Source organism: Danio rerio, chromosome 13 (genome assembly GCF_052040795.2).
Source record: "Danio rerio strain M-AB ecotype USA chromosome 13, GRCz13ab, whole genome shotgun sequence".
Taxonomy (NCBI): Eukaryota; Metazoa; Chordata; class Actinopteri; order Cypriniformes; family Danionidae; genus Danio; species Danio rerio.
Genome location: NC_141033.1, coordinates 7,800,306 through 7,822,422, shown reverse-complemented (window position 1 = coordinate 7,822,422; position 22,117 = coordinate 7,800,306). Strand labels below are relative to the sequence as shown.

The 22,117-nt window shown below is 35.7% G+C and overlaps 1 protein-coding gene across 2 annotated transcripts; it reads left to right on the top strand.

The window, feature by feature from the left end:
* Nucleotides 1-937: 937 nt before the first annotated feature.
* si:dkey-196h17.9 lies at nt 938-18,322 on the top strand. Of its 2 annotated transcripts, XM_087278928.1 has the most exons (13): nt 938-1,072; nt 2,944-3,225; nt 4,547-5,006; nt 5,095-5,188; nt 7,420-7,524; nt 7,611-7,711; nt 9,441-9,542; nt 9,650-9,782; nt 11,654-11,770; nt 11,877-12,029; nt 14,286-14,407; nt 14,479-14,533; nt 17,623-18,322. In XM_087278928.1, the coding sequence occupies exons 2-13, from the start codon at nt 3,126-3,128 to the stop codon at nt 17,647-17,649; spliced, it is 1,569 nt and encodes a 522-aa protein (XP_087135054.1). In that variant the 5' UTR covers nt 938-1,072; nt 2,944-3,125; the 3' UTR covers nt 17,650-18,322. The 2 variants fall into 2 exon arrangements, with proteins under 2 accessions (XP_087135054.1, XP_087135053.1); XM_087278927.1 differs by lacking the exons at nt 938-1,072; nt 17,623-18,322 and having other exon boundaries at nt 1,256-3,225; nt 14,479-15,983.
* Nucleotides 18,323-22,117: the final 3,795 nt, after the last annotated feature.

Here is a 22,117-nt window from a genome sequence, read left to right as displayed (position 1 = left end):
AACTCCCTGAAGAAAGTCTTTTGGATACTGAACACATGACTGGTATTATCATGACTGGTATTAAAATTATTGTCTTGGAAACATGCATTTTCTTTAACACTATTTAAGAATTTATAAGCATTATAACATGTGCTTACACAAGTTATTTGTGTTTTTACTATAGTAAACTATAGTCACCCTTAGTGTACATGTTTTGAAGTACTTGTAAATATTCCTATGGTCTTAATGTAAATGCTGCAATGGACTTTGTATTTAAAATCTTTATTGCACAGTAGTTCAGCCATGGTTATAGTACAACTTGTTGGTTTTGTTTTAAACGTGGTAAAACATGGTTATGTGTGATAAAAGTATGTTAATCTGTCTGTATGTTTGTGAAAATATTAATAAATCTTCAACTGTTATTGAGAGTGGTGTGTCGTGTTTATTATAAATAAGCAGCTGCTGCAGCTAGTGGTCCATAAGTATGAGCAAAACGCCTGAGAACAGCGCCTCCGCGGAGCGGCCGGTATTTCCGGTTGCGTCGTCCTAACATCGGCCGGACAGCGTTTCCGATCATTTGCCGACGTCGCGGCGACATTTTGCCAATTAGCAAACGCTCCCTGAGCGACATCGCGCCGATGGAATTTTGAAAATCGGCACGACGTCGGCCCAACGTATGTGTGCTGTCTGGGAAGAGTGTGTCCAACAGGTGGTTTGTCAAGCCAACTCACTAGCATGGCGCACATGCATCATACCATTATGTGATGCATCGTGTGTATGCTTCACTAAAAAGATAGGTCTTTAATAATTTTTAATCTAGTAGTTTCTTATTGTTTAAATGTGCAATAAAAAGTGTTCTGCTATATTTTATGCTATTTTAAGTGTAGCCACACTAATAAACTCTGTAAATGTTCTGTTATAAAAAATATATAAACAATACAGAATATTGATCAAATCTAGTGAAGGTCTGAGCCTATAGGCCTACCTCAATGTAAAATTCACACTCATTTTTTAGAAAGTAACATTAAATCTACAGTGAAAGTTTATATGAAAAGCAAAAAGAATACAAACGGGGGAATATTAACTGCTTTAGGTAAGATGTTTTTGCAGTGTTTCACACCAATTCATAGTAATAGCGATAGTTTTTACTCTCTCGTTTTTGTGACCTATGCTAACTACGAAAATTAGTGGGAGCTACGAGATAACCTATAGGCCAAGATTAGCTAAAGATTTACAAAGTTGATAAATTACAACTATGAAGAAAAAATGTATGCCCTTAAACGCAAACCGAGTGTTCTCAAACAGACCAATATATCACTGTAGTATAGTAGTTTACACAATTGACCACTAGGTGGGAATCTTATTCTGTGGTTGGGAATACTATTTACTAGAGGGATTTTCTGGATGTAACTATACTAAACTATACTTTTAAAATCAACTGGATTAGACAACTTGTTAAATATCCAACCTCTTTTTGGAATATGATTCTCCTTTATATTTTATCCTGTGTGGGTGGCATAAACTTTTTTTTTCTTATTTGTAATTTTGATATTACTGTGACAAAATACCTGTGAAACATTCATCATATCACTATCAAGCTTTTTTTGATTTACAAACACAATTATTGACCACACTGTTACTTCATTTAGAATAACAAGAACGTTTTATATGAAACATTTTTTTTTCTTTTTTTTTTGATAACTGTTTAATAAATAACATTGTATTGGTAAACCAATTATTTAACTCAGATGCCCTTATTTTCATATATGAGGAATTCTTAGCAAAATATAATTTTCCCATACCACCAAAGAAATTTACAACAGTTTTTGGTGCAATCTCTCCTAAAATATGTATGTTGTATAAACATCAAAACAGATTAAGTTAAGTAACAACATTGTGTGTTTAGCTCATGGAGATCCTCTCTTTTAGCTTGTAAGACAAATGGCTTGGGTGTGGGAGTCAACTGCTTTTTGCATTACATCATCACCAACCCTTTCGTTTATTCAGATGCCTCCTGTGCAGTGCTGACACGTGTGCACGATACTGCAATATGACCTACTACGTGTGTGTGTGTTGGCTCAAATTTAAAAAAGGCACTACTCCACTTTCAATTTCACAATCTCTGAAGCAGAACTGTTTGCCATATAGGCTATACACGGCCAAACTTAAAAACAGCTTTTATGTAATTTATTCATGTAAATATGGTCAAGATGATCTTCTGAAACATCTTTAAGCCTCTGTAATCCTCATAAAATTACCATAGTAATTTATAGTAAATAGTGTATATTGTGTTTAAACCATTCTACAGCACAGTACTTGAATTAATCTGCTGTGGTCATACACAACTAATATAAACAAATTACCTGTACAAGTTTTCTACAAATAAAGGGTATATTTTAGTAAATGCACAACAGATTATCATTGTAAATATAGAAATATACGTTCATTTTTTACAGTTAATACTATACATTATGATGCACTTTATTATATAGTGTGCTTCATATTACCATATTTTTTTCACGTGTAATTTAAAGCTTTAATGGGACCGTAAGGCTTTTGACAGAAAAGCACAGGCTATTGCATCCACCTGTCTGAGTACTGTTGGTCAGTAAAACTGAAACAATAATGTTATTGTGGTCCCATTTTATGATCCATATCCAACAGATAATGTGACATGACATAGATGGGTTCACAAATGGCCTCCACAACCACCAGATATTAGATTACCATAAAAAACAAGGTTCTGAATGCAAACTGGGGTCTGACCTGATGCTAGCAAGATGTACCTAATAAAGTGGCCAGTGAGAGTATATATTCTTAAAATTACAATTAAACTACAGTATGACAGCTTAACTGATGTATTTTTACTATCAGAAAAAGTCAAATGTGCTGTTTTGTTTATATTTGAATGAGGATTTGGGTGACACCTCTTTTGCCCATGGTTTCACTTTCATTTATTCTTAGGTTGTAAATAGTATCCATTAAGTCCAGTGAAGGATGAGGTTTGAGGAAAGTACCAAGCAACCAAGCTGCAAACCCATTGGATATTCATTGGTGGAAACTCCCACCTGTACTGATTTAAGATCCACACCTCAGCATTCATTCTGATGCACTGCTGAACAGCAAGCTCAGTTTTTCAGTCAAGCATGGGCTTTGAACAAAGAAATATGTTCTGGAGGTTTGGAAAAAAGAAAAAGAATGGGAATGAGAAGAAGTCTTTATTGAAAAGCATAGAGCAGACTGAAGGTAAGGTTATTAGTTTTTAGCAGCCTTTGCTTGCATGTTTTGAAAAGTAGGGTCTTGGCAATGTGTATTGTTTGAAGTTTTGCAACAGTATTTGGCATCTTGGGTTGATAAATCATATTTGAGTTTAGGATTAAACAGTGATTTCAGCAGAATTAAATTTTTGATTTGATACAATTGTCTGCTTTTTGTTCATGTGACTTTTTGTTTATTAAAATAAAAAATAAAAAGTGCAATTCCTGCAAACAATGATTTTATATGTTTAATGAATTTTGTTTATTTTACATTTCTAAGACAAAAAATCTAAATGTTACTATTTTTAGTTTTGTAAAGTAAAAACTATCAAGATGACACAATTACCCTGATAGCATGTAATTTATTTTTATTTATTAGTATTAATAATATTAATATTATTTTTTTTTACGTTTTATGACTGCACAAGCTTACTTGTAAAATGTTATGTGATACAAATCCTCAGAAACCTAAATTATATTTATAAATTAATAATGGTCTAATTAATTAAATAATGTTTAGTTTGTGGTGACACAATGGCTTGGTGGTTAGCACTGTCACCTCAGAGCAAGAAGGTTGCTGGTTCGGGTCTCCTTGTTCTTCCCATGTTGGCATGAGTTTCCTCCGGTATACTCTGGTTTCCCCCACAGATGTGTGGTACAGGTGAATTGAATAAACTAAATTGACCGTAGTGTATGTGTGTGAACCTATGCTAAATAAGTTAGCGGTTCATTCTGCTGTGGTGACCCCTGATGAATAGGGACGAAGAACAATGAATGAGTAATGCTTGTGTATATAGGATAAAAAAGTATGAATGTAATAAAAAAGTATCAGTCATTCATTTTCTTTTTCGGCTTAGTTTCTTTATTAATCTGGGATCGCCACCGCGGAATGAACCGCCAACTTATCCAGCATATGTTTTCAGCAGTGAATGCCCTTCAAGCTGCAACCCATCACTGATTAACATCCATGCACACTCTTTCACGCACATACACTACGGACAATTTAGCTTACCCAAGACACCTCATGTTTTTGGACTGTGGGGGAAACCGGAACACCCGGAGGAAACCCACGCCAACACAGAGAGAACATGCACACTCCACACAGAAACGCCAACTGACCCAGCCGGGGCTCGAACCAGCGACTCTCTTTCTGTGAGGCGATGCTACCTAAAGTATTAACGTAATAGGAAGACCTTTAGTTAGCTTACACCACAAATATTCAGAACCTATAAAACTGAAATGAATGTGAAATTGACATTTCTTGGAATTTGACATCTCTGTATTTTTTATTTTATTTTACCATGTAACAGGAGGACAGGCATTCGAAAACATGTCTGGTGGGTTTCCTGATTTAATTACAGCTAATTCTGAAGTGAGTAACAAGAAATCACTCAATTTTCTCAAAAAGATCCTGAGTGAGACATCATACCCTGAGGACATTGACAGTGAGGTGGTGGACGGCTTCCCTCAAAAAAGCAACTTTGAGGTAATCGATGAGTTTGTGGAAAGGAATTTTCCAAAGCTGCCAGATGAGGGAACCAAAGGATCTCAATTGAAGCAGTTGCGGGAATTTCTGAAGAGCGCAGAGAGCCAGATTTACAATGATGTACTTCGCTTAACACCTGCACTGAAGGACACTGGACTGCTGGATCATCTGATAAACAATTACTTCCGTCTACTGTTTACCAAGTTAGACCTCCTCTTAAACCGAAATCTTTCAGGGGAAGAGACTTTCTGCCTTCTTCGGTGGGGAAACGATGTTTTCTTCAGGTAGGCCTAAGCTTGTCTTTAATTTACCTTTGTGCTTTTAATTACGACAAAGCATACTGATGAATATATGGGTCTGTCTATGTTTCAGTTCAGACTCTAAGGTTGTCTTCAGAGTTTGTGACCCTCTGCTGTTGACAGGATGGTTTGAGAGAGCAAAAGTGAAACTCCTGCCAGAACTACAGGTTGTTTTCTTCAAAAAGTATTACCAATGTACTCCCTTAAAAAGAAATGTGTGAAATAACAGAAAATGTATAGGCTACTGGAATACGTATACGTTTTTTTTTTTTTGGTACTGTAATTTATGTGACCAATCTAGACAATATAATTTCATACTCAAAAAAATATAATTTCATACTAAATTTTTTGGAAATAGGCTCATTTTACAAGTCACCTCGAGTTAAACAGTTGGGTTTTAGCAATTTTTTTTAATTCATTCAGACTATCTCTGGGTCTGGTGCAGCATTTTAGCTTAGCTTAGCATAAATCATTGATTCGCATTAGACCGTTAGCATCAATAAAGAGTTTTGATAATTAAAAAGTTGTCTTAATGATTAAAAACATATATAGGCAAAATCACTGTGTAATATCATTACTCAGCAGCAAAGTTCTTTTATGCTGGAATGAGAATATAGTGCCAAGCCAAATTTACCTAGAAAAAATAACGTGTCATTTTCCATCAGTCTGAGTGCAAGATGAAATTACAGGGGATGGACAAGGAAACTGAAAAGCCTGGTGTTACAGCAGAATAATTCAGTAGTATGTTGTAGGGCAGGGGTGTCTAAACTCAGTCCTGGAGGGCCGGTGTCCTGCAAATTTTAGTTCCAATCTCAATCAGACACACCTGAACTTACTAATCAAGCTCTTTCTAGGTGAACTAGAAACTTCCAAGGCAGGTGTGTTAAATGAAGTTGGAGCTAAACTGTGCAGGACAATACAGCATCAGTTTGTCTAGGGAATGACAGATACAAGTCCTGCACAGTGGCCAGAGGTATTTTTCAGAATAGTAGTGTATACAGTATGATGCTACTGTAGTAAAAATTTCCTGACTCGCTCCTCCAAAACACCCCAAAGTGACTCAATAATATTAAGATCAGGTGAATGAGCAGGCCATAGGAGATTTTTGACTTAACTTTCATGTTCATCAAACCACTCCAGTTTAGTTGTGTGTACTGGTGTATTATCATCCTGATACACAGCACCACCTTCAAGATAATGTTTGACTCATTGGGTGCACATGGTTCTTCAGAATGGTTTGGTAGTCCTTGGCAGTGATGTGCACATCTAGCACAAGTATTGGTCTAGGGAATGTCATGACATTACAGCCCAAACCATCACTCATCCACCTCCATGCTTCACTCTGGGCATGCAACAGTCTGTTTATCTGGGGCTTCTCCACAACATAAATCTCGCAGATGTGGGAGAGAAAGTGAAGATGGTCTCATCAGAGAACAGTACATGTTTCACATTCTCCACAGCCCAAAATATTTGCTGCTGGCTCCATTGAAACCAACTTTTGCCATTGGCATGCTTGATCAAAAATTTGGCTATAGCAGCCCGGCCATGTTACAGAGCCTGTGGAGCTCCCAACAAACAGGTTTGGTGGAAACAGGAGAGTTGAGGTGCACATTTAATTCTGCAGTGAGTTGTGCAGCTGTGTTGTGTTTTTATTTATTTATTTTATTTTATTTTTTATTTTTTTATACAATCCGGGTAGGCACTCAGACATCCCCTTTCAGTCAGCTTTCTCTTGCATCCAGTAACTCCTGTTAGTTGTGGTTTGTCCTTGTTGGTGGTATGTTGACATTACCCTGGATACTGTGGCTTTTGATACATCACAAAGACTTGCTGTCTTGGTCACAGATGCAACACAACAATTTGCCCTCTTTTGAACTCACCCATAATGTTGCGTTCATTTCAATATTTCAAGCAAAACTGTGCTATTACCCTGCTAATTAAACCTGCACTCTTTTACCGGTGGAATGTGTAATCAATGAAGATTGACCACCAGGCTGCTCATTTTTAGCCATGAATCATTCAACACTACATTGGCCTACAGTGTTTCAGTGTCATTGTCTAGCCCCTGTAAAAGTCAAACTTTAAATAATGAAATTATTAACACTCTTTTTTTGCGTGTGAGATGCTAACAGTCTAATCCAATTCATGTATTTAGGCTAAGCTAAGCTAAAAGTGTTCTACCAAACCCAGAGATCAGCTGAATAGATTTAAAAAATGGTTAAACTCAACTGTTTACCCTAGGAAATTTGTAAAAAAAAAAAAAAAAAAAAAAAAACATGGGAGTGTAATTAGCAGATATTTTACAATATATTTTGCTAACAAAGAGCACCCAAACTACTGTAGCTAAATTTACTATGGACTTAATACATGTATCTCTTACCCGTTTTAATTGCCACAGGATGAAATCTCTAGGCGTCTGCAGAATATCCTGGATTATGATCAGCATCATAGGAATCAAGTGGACGAAGAGACCTTCATCAGGGTGCACTTAGATGTCAGTCAGGTAAAGGAAACAATGTACAATTCTCACATTTTCCTCAGTTATTGAAAATATGCTTTTTAATCTTTGATAAATATTGTTCTTTACAGTGTCTCAACGCTGTTATTACAAATTCTAAAGACTTTAGTGATACACTGATGTGTTTGGCCCAAAACATCTGTCTTCAAGAGCTTCATCATTTTGTTGAGATGTAAGTGTCTAAAGTATGCTTGTCCTCATATTATCAAATGTTGTACTCTTGTTTACATGCTTACAGTTGAAGCTTGAATTATCAGCCCCCCTGTGTATTTTTCCCCTAATTCCTGTTTAATTGAAAGAGGATTTTTTCAACAAATTTCTTAACATAATAGTTTTAATAACTCATTTTAAATAGCTGATTACTTTTATCTTTGAAATGATGACAGTAAATAATATTTTACTAGATATTTTTCAAGATATTAGTATTTTAAAGTAACATTTAAAGGCTTAACTAGGTTAATTAGGCAATTCGTAGTGTAACGATGGTTTGTTTTGTAGACAAATTTGTTGAAGGGGACTAATACTATTGGTCTATAAATATATATAATATATATAATTTATTTATTTATTATTATTATTTTTTATTATTAAAAATTGCTTATATTTTAGCTAAAATAAAACAAACAAGACTTTCTCCAGAAGAAAAAATAGGCAATATAGGCAATACTGTAAAAAATTCTGTCTTTTTTTAAGCCTCATTTGGGAAACATGTGAAAAAGAAAAAAAAACAAAATCCACAGAAGGGCACTAAACATTTTGTAACTGTATATATTAAAATAATATTAGGGTGTCTGTGGGGTCCAAAACAAAATTTCATGCCTTAAAAAGTCCATAATTCACTGAAATATTTTTCTTAAATGATTTTAAACAGGTCTTCATTTTCCTTTGTTTATGTAAAGCTGCAATTGAGCCAGCACACATCCAATCGCCAACAATACATCTCAATAAAACTTTAAGCAAAACTCTATTTATAACTAATGTTATATTATTCTTTGTTTATTTGACATAGACATCACAATTACACTGGACAAACCAAATGCTTTTGTTTAAGTGTTTTAGCAGATGTGCTAATTCTTAACAGTTGTCCAAGGGAGGCTTGATATAAAATGAAAGTCAAATAAATACACACACACAACATTATACTTATTTACATAAAATTGCTATAAGGCAAAAGTAAAAAGCTTTTAAGCTGAAAACAATTTGCATGTGAGACTTTGTTTGATTTGACCAAAGTCCCTTTAAGGCAAGTTAATTTATTCAGCAGCCATCTTTGAAAAGCCTCTCGGGCAGTATGCTTGAGCATTCTGTCTGAATGGGGAAACATTAAAATCCTAAACTACTTGCCAAACTTACGAATACATTTCATATTACAAATAACCAATAAAATTAAACAACAAATATCAATTTAGTTTCATTTCTAAATGTTCGTATCACATAAAATATGCAGAAACTCACCTCTGGTCCGAGCCCCTCCTCCGGAGAATTGTCATTCTATTTCGATCACTGATTGGCTTCTGTTCTAGAAGGTGGGCTTTATTCGCCATATTGCGATCGCTGATTGGCTCGTGTACTAAAAGGCGGGGCTTCATTCACCATATTGACAGTTACATTTTTCCCCATTCAAAAGTATACGAGTGACATGTCTTGTGTGTTCGTCTTTGATATGACACTTATTTAAAGTATGTGACCAACAAGTTACTAGTTAGAATTGGTTTCTTGATAGGGCAAGTATTTTTATGCTGGGCCATCAAGAAAATCCTTAGCGCTTAGCCCTATTGAGGTCTAAAAGTTCATTCTTGATAGTCTGTAAAGGTCTTTAAAAGCCTAAATTTGACTTGGTGAAACCTGCAGAAACCCTGTAATATGAACTTATACTTCAAAACCAATGTTTATCTTCCTAGGTATGTGCATTCAGAGAAAAAACACATTGAAAAGCTGCAACCCCTCAGCACAAAGCACTCTGTATATCTGCTTCGGGTCATCAGCACCTGTAGGCAACTCAGGTCAGTTTAATGTTCATAAACCACAATAACATGTTTACTGTATAATCAGCTCACCACAGAACTGTAATTCTGTCCTAACACCAGCATGTGTATTTATTTTGCTGTAGATTTTTGGCTCCCCAGTTCTATAATCAGGATACAAATAAGACAGACGACCTCTTAAACATCATCTGCATGTTACAGAAGATGGAGGATCAGGTGTTGTCTTTAGTACAAAAGATGATGAAAGAGTTCGCACAGGTGTGTCATCATATTGTTGTCACTGGTTGTTGTTAAGCACTGGTGGAAAGTTTGGGGATTTCCCAGATTAGTTCTGGTTCAATGCTTGTTAATGTGTTTGTTCATGAGGTTAATGGCCTTTTACATACCTATTAGTTTTTTTTTTTGTGTTTGTTTTTTTTATATGAAGAAGTTACACTTTGTAGTCAGATTCACCTTTAGTTACTGCAGTATTTAAAGTGAACTATCAATTAACGGTTCATATCACAATCATGATTTAACAGTAAACATTTATAAACTTACACTAACCTAGCATAATAATTATGTTGTTTGTTGCCCCTATTTTGCCTTCAGTAATTCAGATTCAGAACTTTTTTCCATAAATATTGATCCATTCTTAAATTCCCCAATTTTTTATGTTGCAGCCTTTTTCCAAAATGAATTAAATTAATTTATTTCCACAATTCTACACACAATGCCCCATAATGACAATGTGAAAAAAATATTTTTTGAAATTGTTGTAAATTTATAATAAAAATACTGAAAAATCACATGTACAGAAGTATTCCCAGCCTTTGCTCGATAATTTGTTGATGCACCTTTGGCAGCAGTTACAGCCTCAAGTCATTTTGAATATGATCCAACAAGCTTGGCACAGCTGTCTTTAGAAATGTTTGCCTATACCTCTTTGCAGTAGCTCTCAAGCTCTATCAGGTTAGATGAGAAGCGATGATTTACAGCCATTTTCAGATCTCTCCAGAGATGTTCAATAGGATTTAGGTCTGTGCTCTTGCTGGGCCACTCAAGGACATTTACCGAGTTGCTGTGAAGCCTCTTCTTAGACATTTTGGAGGTGTGCTTTGGGTCATTGTCCTGCTGGAAGATGAACCATCGCCCCAGTCTGAGCTCAAGAGCACTCTGAAGCAGGTTTTCATTCAGGAAGTCTCTGTATTTTGCTGCATTCATCTTTCCCTCTATCCTGACTAGTCTTCCAGTCCCTGCTGCTAAAAAACATCCCCACAGTATGGATGGTATTAGCCTGGTGATAAGCGGTGCCTGGTTTTCTCCAAATGTAGTGTCTGGCATTAACTCCAAAGAGTTAAATTTTAGTCTCATCAGACCAGATAATTTAGTTTCATATGGTCTGAGAGTTGTTCAGATGCCTTTTGGCAAATTACAGGCGGGGACTGGCTTCTGTCTGGCCACTCTACCATACAGGCCTGATTGGTGGATTGCTGCACAGATGGTTGTCCTTCTGTAAGGTTCTCCTCTCTCCACAGAAGAATGTTGGAGCTCAGACAGAGTGACCATCGGTTTATTGATCACCTCCCTGACTAAGGCCCTTGTACCCCGATCACTCAGCTTAGATGGCCGGCCAACTCTAGGAAGAGTCCTGGTGGTTCCAAAAATCTTCCACTTATGGATGATGGAGGCCGCTGTACTCATTTGAACTTTCAGAGCAGCAGAATTTTTTCTGTAACCTTTTCTAGCCTTGTGCCTTGAGACAATCTTGTCTCGTAGGTCTACAGATAATTCCTTGGTATTCATGCTTGGTTTGTGCTTTGACATGCACTGTCAACCCTGGGACCTTATATAGACAGGTGTATGGCTTTCGAAATCATGTTCAGTATTGTGTGTAGAATTTTGAGGAAGTAAATGAATTTAATTCATGTTGCAATAAGGCTGTAAAATAAAAAAAATGTGGAAAATGTGAAGTGCTGTGAATACTTTCCTGGTGCATCGTGTGTATATATATAAGAATATAAAGCAGAAACCATTGCTACTTCACAAACTAACTAGATAGTATTTGAATGTACATATACATTACTATTGTGTGTATATATATGTATATATTAGTAAAAACTATTTTTATAATATATGTATCTTTTCAGGCCACTTTAAGACGGTATTTCAAACATGGGGATTTGCCCATTCATATCTTGACCGAAGAAATCAGAAATCATTGTGCGTCTCTGCCTCAGACTGATGTGGGAAAGGAGATTCGGGAGGTCGGTTCTGTCAAGTCTTCTGTTGTCTTTTCCAAATCAGAATTTCATCTTTACATCATTTTTTCACACTTGTCCTCTGCCTCTCTGTTCTGCTTTTTTCTGATAGATCTTTGTGAATGTTGTCTATGACTGTGTGTCACGTGTGTATCTTGATTGCCTGATGAAGAGCAAGAGGAAACGTCTAGAGAAGACATGGGGAGATGTTGGAGAAAGGATAAAAGAAGACGCTGCCCATTTTCACATAACATTCACTCAACTGGTAAAAATAATACTTTATAGTGTTCAGTTTAATTACAATATTAAAGGAACAATCCACTGTTTTTAAAAAGCAGCTTCTTTCACTTGTCTCCTAGAGTTTGATTCAAGTTGACAGGAATTATTTTCAATCCATTCAGCCTATCGCTTGTTCTGGAGTGGTCACTTTTAGCTTAGCTTAGCATAATGAATTGAATCAGATTTGACCATTAGCATTTTGTTAAAACAATGTAAAAAGAGTTTTGATAATTTTCTTATTTTAAGCTTCAGTCTTCTGTAGTGAAATTGTGTAATAAAAATTGACAGAAAAAGAAAAATTTAAATTGTCTACTATTACTAGAAACTATACCCTTATTCTGGTGTAAATTATGAAACCTTGCTGCTGTACAGCTGAACAAAAAAATCATAAATGATTCAAGTCAACTGTTTAATTTCAGGAGACTTGTAATATGCCTTTTAGTCTTTTTCAGAAATGGTGGATTGTTCTTTTTAAATTGAATGTCTCATAAGAAGGTTTCAAACAGAAGAACTGTTTTGGGTCCCCTATTTAATTTGTCTGTTAACTGTTCTGAAAATTACCATGTTGTTCTTAGCTGTAATTTTGCTATAAATGTAACTATACACACAGTCTTAAAAAGCTATTGTATATATACACTACTCTTACTATATATATACTATATACAGTATATACACTACTCACTATATATGACTGCTCTTTAACACAATTTTCTAATCAGCCAATCACATGGCATCAATTCAATGCATTTAGGCATGGAGACATGGTTAAGATGATTTGCTGCAGTTCAAACCGAGCATCAGAATAGGGAAGAAAAATGGTTTAAGTGACTTTGAACGTGGCATGGTTGTTTATGCCAGACAGGCTGGTCTGAGTATTTTAGAAACTGCTGATCTACTCGGATTTTTACACACAACTATCTCTAGGGTTTACAGAGAATAGTCTGAAAAAGAGAAAATATCTAGTGAGCGGCAGTTCTGTGGGCACAAATGCCTTGTTGATGCAAGGGGTCAGAGGAAAATGAGCTACATCAACAGAAAACCACACCAGTTGCCACTCCTGTCAGCTAAGAACAGGAAACTGAGGCTACAATTCACACAGGCTGACCAAAATTGGATGATAGAAGATTGGAAAAATGTTGCCTGGTCTGATCAGTCTCGATTTTTGCTGCGACATTCAGATGGTAGAATGATCTAGAATCAGAATTTGGGGGGTTGGTGTGCTGGATATCAGTCAGGGTGAATAACACTGTTGAGAACCGGATTAGTAACTGTTGTGTTAATAACTTTATTATAGACCGGGTATCGGGTGACCACTGCAATCAGATATTATACCAAAGTTGGTGACCAGGGGGTGTTACAGACTGTTCCAAAAAGCTGAGGTTGTAAAATTCCGGGAGTTTTCTGGGGGAAATACCAAAACGGGAGGGTGGCGTGTGTGGGAGACTCCCAGGAAAAACAGAAATGTTGGCAGGTATGCTCCACAGTCAAAAGATCTCAATCCAATATTCGCATCATGGATGTGCAGCCGACAAATCTGCAGGAACTGTGTGATGCTATCATGTCAATATGGACAGAAAACTCTGTGGAATGTTTCCAGTACCTTGTTAAATCTATAGCACAAAGGATTAATGCAGTTCTGAAGGCATAAAAGGGTCCCACCTGGTACTAGTAAAATGTACCTAATGAAGTGGCCAGTGTGTGTGTATATTCTAGCTAATCTGTTCGAGGTTAAAAGTTCACCAGTTCAAAAAAATGGGGATCGGAAGATTTTTTTTTAGCTAAATGTTTTTCGTACAATGTCAATATATAAATCAATGTTGTAAAAACGACAAAAAACTTGATTATTTGGTTTCAAATGAGTGGTTTAATAACTTACATAAGCACATTTGTTTAGATTTTTTTAAATATATGCTGTAAATGGTTCTATGAGTCCAGTTCAATTTACTAGTAATCATAAAAAATACCAGATTAATAAATGTGTAAATGTTTTAATGAGACATTTGTTTATTTTTTTTTTAAATGGCATAATAGATATTAATAGTATTTTATAGGCATGTTGACTGATTCATCCACATAACAAACATAATACGCCCACAAGATGGCTAAATGACATTTATTATACTAACATTGCAGTGGATTACTTAATTACGTTACATGTTATAACTTGTATTGTATAAAATGCACAATTACATTGACATTGTTATTCCAGCCAATAAACTCAAAGTGTATCTGTTTCCCGCAGAATGGCAATGATGACCAGAACAACCAGCTCCTTAAGAGAATGAGTGAAGTTTTGTGCTGTGATGATATAGAAGCACTGAAGCTCGACTGTGGAAGTTTGTTCAAAGACTTTCCTGATGACAGGTAAACTGAGTCGTGATGTGGTCATTCTGTTAGTGTTTGTGAATGTATGAGTGATTCTGAATGTTTTGCAGTCAGCAGTATGTTCCTGGTCTGCTGCGCTGGAAGGGGACTTTATCAAAGCGGCAGGTGAGGAAAGTGCTGAAAGTTCGGGATCTCGACCTGGATGCAAATTCCAGACGTGTCGCCTGTCATCCTTTGAAGGCCCTATGCTGTTGTATTTAATTGAAAAAAACATTATCAACCAGAATGATAAAACTGTTCACAAGTGTACAAGGCTCCCTATGGTAATGGATGTTATGGGATATCTTTATTTCTATAGCGCTTTCACAATGTAGATTGTGTCTAAGCAGCTTAACACAGAAGTTCTAGTAAAGTGAAAGTGTCACTTCAGTTTTCAGAGTTTACATTCAGTTTAGTTCAGTTCAGTGTGGTTTAATTTTCGCTGCTGAAAGTCCAAATACTGAAGAGCAAATCTATTGATGCGCAGCTCCGCTAGTCCCAAACCAAGCAAGCCAGTGGCGACCATGGCAAGGAACAAAACTTCACCAATTGACGAAAGTGAAGGGAAAAAACCTTGAGAGAAACAAGGCTCTGTTGGGCACGACCATTTATATTAAAATATCGTGGAATTCTAAAAGGTCTATTCCAGAAATTGAAAGTAAGGGATTTTTTAAATATATATATATATATATATTTTTTATCAAAGTCATGGAATTGTAGATTGTTTAATTGTCATGTAATTTTTTTGTCTGCGTTTATAAAAATGGCATTTTTCTAAAGCATTTTTTTAATAGATTGTTTTATGCTATTTTTCTGCTACATTTTTTTCCTTGTATGCTTAACAAGTGTCAGACTCTAAAGCAGGGATCACCAAACTTGTTCCTGTAGGGCCGGTGTCCTGCAGATTTTAGCTCCAACCCTAATCAAACACACCTGAACAAGCTAATCAGGGTCTTACTAGGTATACTTGAAACACCCAGGCAGGTGTGTTCAGGCAAGTTGGAACTAAACCCTGCAGGGACACCGGCCCTCCAGGACCGTGATTAGTGACCCCTGCTCTAAAGTCAAATGCAGTCTCCAGGCTGAATCCATTAAACAGAATACCATGCCTCTTCTTACTTTCACGCAGATTTAAGGAACTAAGAGTATTTGTTTTACATTTGAACTTAAACATTTAAAAGCAGACATTCTAGGCTTTTAACACACAAAAATGTAAAAAGCTAAACCTTACCTATGAAATGTCCTGTCTTTGTGCTTAGTTTTCTTTGTTTGCTCTTACTACACCCGTACACAGCGCTAAAGCCCAGCATCTTCACGTAGTAACACTGTCTTGACTAGTGCGGTTGAATGACAATTGTCCTGGGAGCACTGTACAAATATGGCGGCGCTATTGACGCATACTCAGGGTTCCTATGCGATATCTAGTGTAAATATCAATGGTGTGTGTGTGTGTGTGTGTGTGTGTGTTTGTGTGTGTGTATAATGCCTTTTGTTCATTTGTTTGTTTTATTATTTAATTAATCTGCATTAATTTTAGACATGGCATATACCTTATACTGTACAATAAAAGTATGTGAAAAATAACTAAAAAATTTTTTTTATATAAATAAAAACATTTATAAACTATATCTAGGTTTTTACAATTTATTTTATTGAATTAATAGTTGTTGTTTTTTTAGGAATAAATTGCAATATTTCTAGAGTAATTTAGTAAATGAATTAAAATCACATTATTTCATTTACCAGAAACAAAAATTACACTGAATTCATATATATATATATATATATATATATATATATATATATATATATATATATATATATATATATATATATATCTATATCATATATAATTTTTATTTTTATAATATATATATATATAATTTTTTTGTGTGTGTGTGTGTGTGTGCGTGTGCGTGTGCGTGTGTGTGTGCGTGCGTGCGTGCGTGCGTGCGTGTGTGCGTGCGTGCGTGCGTGCGTGTGTGTGTGTGTGTGTGAGATTTGGTGCGGCCTCTTCTGGACCAACATTTTTTGGGGGCACCACTGGTTTACATGCATTGTAGCAATACAAAATCCAGTATTGCTGGATCCTGTGTGCATTTGTCATTTTAAGCTTAAATATGATTTTTATTATAAACAAAGCACATTACATTTTTTTAAATATGTTTGGCACTTGTATTTCAAAATAGAACAATATTTTAAGTTTTTTAGCACTGACATAAAAAAGGGCTTGTATTGCCTGCGGTACAGCCATATCTCCCTGCAGCCCAAGAACGGTTACTCACTATTATTATCACTTTTATCATGATTTATTGTATAAGATTTTAATTTAAATTATTTCAATTAAAAAAAAATGTTACTCACTAAAGCTAAGCAGGGCTGAACCTGTTCAGTACCTGGATGGGAGACCACATAGAAAAACTAGGTTGCTGTTGAAAGTGGTTTTTGTGACAGCCTGCGTCCTAACGCCCCAGAATATTGATGGGTTAGTGAGCTTAGTGAGCACCGTCTCTCGGATGAGACGTTAAACTGAGGTCCTGACTCTTAGTGGTCATTAAAAATCCCGTGGCACTTCTCGAAAAGTGTTGGGGTGTAACCCTGGTGTCCTGGCTAAATTCCCTCCACCTTTCCTTACCGGCCTCCCAATCATCACCATCCGCAGAATTGGCTCTAATACTGTCTCAACACTCCACCAATAGCTGGTGTGTGGTGAGCACACTGGCGCTGTTGTCCTGTGGCTGCTGCCGCATTATCTAAGTGGATGCTGCACACTGGTGGTGGTGTAGAGAGACCCCCCTCATGATTGTGAAGCGCTTTGGGTGTATGGCCATACATAATAAATGTCCTATACACACAGAACATTCACACTGTGGTACAGTAAACATCAGAGAGTTTATTAAGGCTAATATATCAGGATAATATAAATTCAATGATTGGGGGTCTTTAAAGACTGGCTGTTCAAATAAATGGCATAAACACTAAATGTAAAGTTCTGGCCCTGTGAGGTTATAAAATCTAAACTATAAAATGACTTGTTTTTTATTAAAGCCTAAGCATTCATTATAAGTATCAGTGAAGACTCTTCCACATCTAAGTACTGTATGTGTAGGGAGCACTTCACAGCAGCACAAACAGTAAAAACCTTTAGACACAAAATGACATTCCATTTTAATATTATGCAAAGCACAGCATCAACCTGTTTTTTTCCGTTACAGGTCATGGAAATTCTTTTTGGTCAGTGAAAGTCAGGGAAAAGTCAGGGAATTTTATAGTTGGCTTGAAGTCGGAACCCTTAATAGCATGACTGTTTGAAATCCAGTTACTGTATGAACTTAAATTGTTTATAGTATGCATGCGTTTTTTCTATCAGATATTCTATACATTTATTCTATACAAATATTTTACTTGAAAAATAGAGAGTAATCTATTTATGAGACAACTGGCGAATCTACTGTTTACATGCACAAGTATGAACCTGCATAAATGAATCAAAGATGGTCCAGGTGCTTGATTCTGATTGGTTCAGCTGCATTCAAAGCCGTTACTAATGACCATATAAACATACCAGTGACCTCATTACATCAGTATCATTGAGCCAGTCTTAATGCTGTTCAAAAATGACATGTTTTTGCAAACTATCTGTATATTCATTACAGTATCATTCCCTTTTAATTATAACACTGTTCCTTCAAAGAAATGTTTCTTATTTGAAGTGTGTGTGTAATCATTCAAAGGGAGTGTTATTTGAAAATGTCCACTATTAATGTGTTCATTATTTGCACAGTTTGATGACACTTTCTATACATGTGATGACACTTGTGCTATGCAACAAACCGGTTTGCTGTAAAGGTGCACTTCTGTGTATGTATGTGAGAAGTAAATACTATGTTCTTAAATAAAATGCATGCAAAAGGCTCTTAGTCTGATTTATTTGAGCTCCATCAGATTATAACTCCTAGTGCTGTTTACATGGGCAGAGATCATTTATTTTACTGGAAGGACGGGGTTTAATGTTTTAACATTCATTCATTTTTAGCCCCTTATATCTGGGGTCACCACAGCAGAATGAACCGCCAACTCATAACAAAACATTCACTCATTCATTGTTGTCAATTTAGTTCAGGGGTCACCAACCTTTTTGAAACTTTACTTTTAATTTTATGTTGTTATTATTAATGATTAATGATATTCATCTATGTGAAGACACAATAATCATGTTAATGATTTCTCACAATAGTTCTCAACAATAATTTAACAAGGTAAGAAACAGAAATATCAATATGCAGCTTATTTATCTGAAATTGTTTTAGTTTTTTTTATATATACACCTTAATGTCATTAACAAATTTTACACCAATGCAGGTGTGATTTAAAAAGAATAGCTTCAAAAAAATACTAGATTCAGCTTACTGGTATGTGGTGCAATGGTGAGCTATTTTTAGAACAGGCCTGTGGGCAACTTATGTAATCCTCATGGGAATCCATGTTTGTAACCCTTGATTTAGTTTATTTAATTTACCTATACCGCATGTCTTTGGACTGTGGGGCAAACCGGAGCAGTGACCAGTGACCTTCTTGCTGTGAGGTGATAGTTCTAACCACTGAGCAACTGTGCCACCTGGAAAGTAACCTGAAAATACAAATATTCTACGTTTTATTTTTATGTGCAACCATTTTATAAAAGCCACAAACCACACAACGCTGTGATTTACAGTGAATTTAGAAGTCTGTGGAGATTTGGTTATTTTGATGCTCATAGTTTTAATAGTTTTATTCATTTTTATTTTTAGAAATTTCATTTTCATCTATTTTTTTGAAAATCACTTACTAAGAAACTGCAGTCTCTCATACAATACACTACCTGACAAAAGTCTTGTCTTCGATCCCAGTTGTAGAGCAACAAATAATAACTTGACTTCTAGTTGATAATTTGTAAAGCGTCAGAAGGTAAATGTTTCTGGTGAATCATCCGTTGAACTGCATCCCAATCATCACACAATACTGGAGAAGATCTATTGGAACCCACATGAACCCAATACTCTGACAGAAATTAGTCAAGTTTGGTGAAGGAAAAATCATGGTTTGGGGTTTCATTCAGTATAGGGGCGTGTGAGAGATCTGCAGAGTGGATGAACATCAACAGCCTGAGGTATCAAGACATTTGTGCTGCCAAATACATTACAATCCACAGGAGAGGGCAAATTCTTCAGCAGGATAGCTCTTCTTCTCATACTTCAGCCTCCACATCAAAGTTCCTGAAAGCAAAGAAGGTCAAGGGGCTCCAGGATTGGCCAGCCCAGTCACCAGACATGAACATTATTGAGCATGTCTGGGGTAAGATGAAGGAGGAGGCATTGAAGATGAATCAAAAGAATCTTGATGAACTCTGGGAGTCCTACAAGAACGCTTTCTTTGCCATTTCAGATGACTTTATTAATAAGATATTTGAGTCATTGCAGAGATGTATGGATGCAGTCCTCCAAGCTCATGGGGGTCAGACACAATATTAATCTTTTTTCCACTGCAGCATGACTTTATATTCTATACTGGACATTATTTCTTTTCAGTGACAAGACTTTTGTCTAAGCAAAGTCAGACCTTACTTTTCTAATTAAAGAATAAAAAATCAAGGCTTGATCATATTTAATATTGGTAAAAATAAGCGTAATCTACAGGCCTTTGCCTTTCATATAAGCTATTTCTGATACCAAATTAGCAACTAGAAATCAAGTTATTATTTGTTGACAAGACATTTGTTAGGTAGTGTATGGATTATATAATTTTCCTTTCCAACATGTTTTGAATATATGTTAGATATATGTTGTATTTGTATTTTTGAAACTGATTATTAAATTATCAATAATTATAATTGAGAATACCACATTTCATTTCAACAAAAAGTGTATTTCTAAATTTTTTTTGGTGTGAAGAAAGACATTTGGAATGTGTATGGAGATCAGAATATTAATGATTTAAAGATATCTAATGTAATTATTTTGTAATAATTTTAATAAAAACAAGAACAGCAACAATATGAATCGTACGTGTCATCAAAAACAGTTGCATATAAATACTATTTATTTCTAATATTATAACAATTTAATATTAACAATTGAAATGTGGTTATATTTTGTTTATATTACCAATGTGATAATCAGCTGTGAAAAACTGTTGCTGAATAACCGAACTAATTTCTTTTTTAATGTCATTTTTATTATTTCAGAGGGGTTTGAGAAGCGAGTTAATGGTGACAATGATGACATCTAGTGGTGATAGTACAAAGGATCTGCTTAAAATGTTAGTAAACTCGAATCAGTATCATTAGATGTGGAAGATTCTCCACTGATAGGCCTACTTATAAAAATCGAGTCATGTCATAGTTTAGACTCATAACCTCACAGGGCTAGATATACCCTTTAAGTGAAATACACACACACAATCAAAACAAACACATTAATACGAAAACAGCTGCCATTGTGTGTTCACTTATGAATTTAAGTGTAAATACAACTTTTATTCAAACAAACGCTTAATAACGTTATTCTACTTTTTCAATGCTGTGGTGAAGCTCAACAAAGAACAAACTTGCAAAAGATCTTTAAACACCACATTTCATGAATTGGTATGTCTGACCTTCACACAAACATGTTTCAAGGAAGGTCACAAGCCAGCACATTCAGAAAGCCTCACTGTTCACTCTGACACAAGATGTATAAATGTCCACAGCACGTCAACAATAAAACATAGTAGAAAAATCAACTCAAACCAGACAATGATGCTTTTCTTTCAGGACAGAAAAAAATGATTTCACATTGAGAGAGACTCCAAGCAGACTCTGCAGAAAGATTGGAAAAATTTAGCCTGGTCTGATGAGTCTCGATTTCTGCTGTGACATTCAGATGGTAGGGCTTCAGGCTGGTGGTAGTGTAATGGTGTGGGGGATATTTTCTTTGAACACTATTCTATATTCTATTTCACACTTTGAACCCATTAGTAATAATTGAAGCATTGTGTCAACACCACAGCCTACCTGAGCATTGTTGCTGACCATGTCCATCCCTTTATGACCACAGTATACCCATCTTCTGATGACTGGATAATGCGGCATGTCATACAGTGCAAATCATCTCAGACTGGTCTCTTGAACATGGCAATGAGTTCACTGTACTCTTATGGCCTCCACAGTCACTAGACTGTCAAGCCAGCAAGTCTGCAGCAACTGCGTGATGCTATCATGTCAATATGGACCAAAATTTCTGAGTAATATTTCCAGTACCTTGTTGAATCCATGGGATGAGGGATTAAGGCAATTCTAAAGGCAAAAGTGGGTTCAATCTGGTACTAGTAAGGTGTACCTAATAAAGTGGCCGGTAAGTGTACACTCCTAATTTGTGCTCTACATTACACACACACTTTTGCCTTTGAGATTTGGTTCATCATATGATTTTTTTCATCACCACCTGCTTATGGTGGTGCTGTTGTCTGTGTAACAAAGGTTCAAGATGTACTTCAAAACATTGGTATTGGTCTATTAACACCATAAATTAATGAAATACAATATTTTACCTTAAAACCAAGTCTTTATTTTATAATTTCGACCTTATTTTTAATTGTTAAATTCTGGCAACCACAGCTGTCATTATTTAATGTAAATCTTTCAGATATTTTTCACAGTGAACATTGCGGCAAATACACATAAACTCTCAGAAA

Coding starts and splice junctions, on each gene's coding strand:
- si:dkey-196h17.9 (XM_087278927.1), top strand. CDS start 3,126: ATGGGCTTTGAACAAAGAAATATGTTCTGGAGGTTTGGAAAAAAGAAA. Junction 3,226..4,546: donor AAGCATAGAGCAGACTGAAG/GTAAGGTTATTA, acceptor ACCATGTAACAG/GAGGACAGGCATTCGAAAAC. Junction 14,408..14,478: donor AAAGACTTTCCTGATGACAG/GTAAACTGAGTC, acceptor AATGTTTTGCAG/TCAGCAGTATGTTCCTGGTC.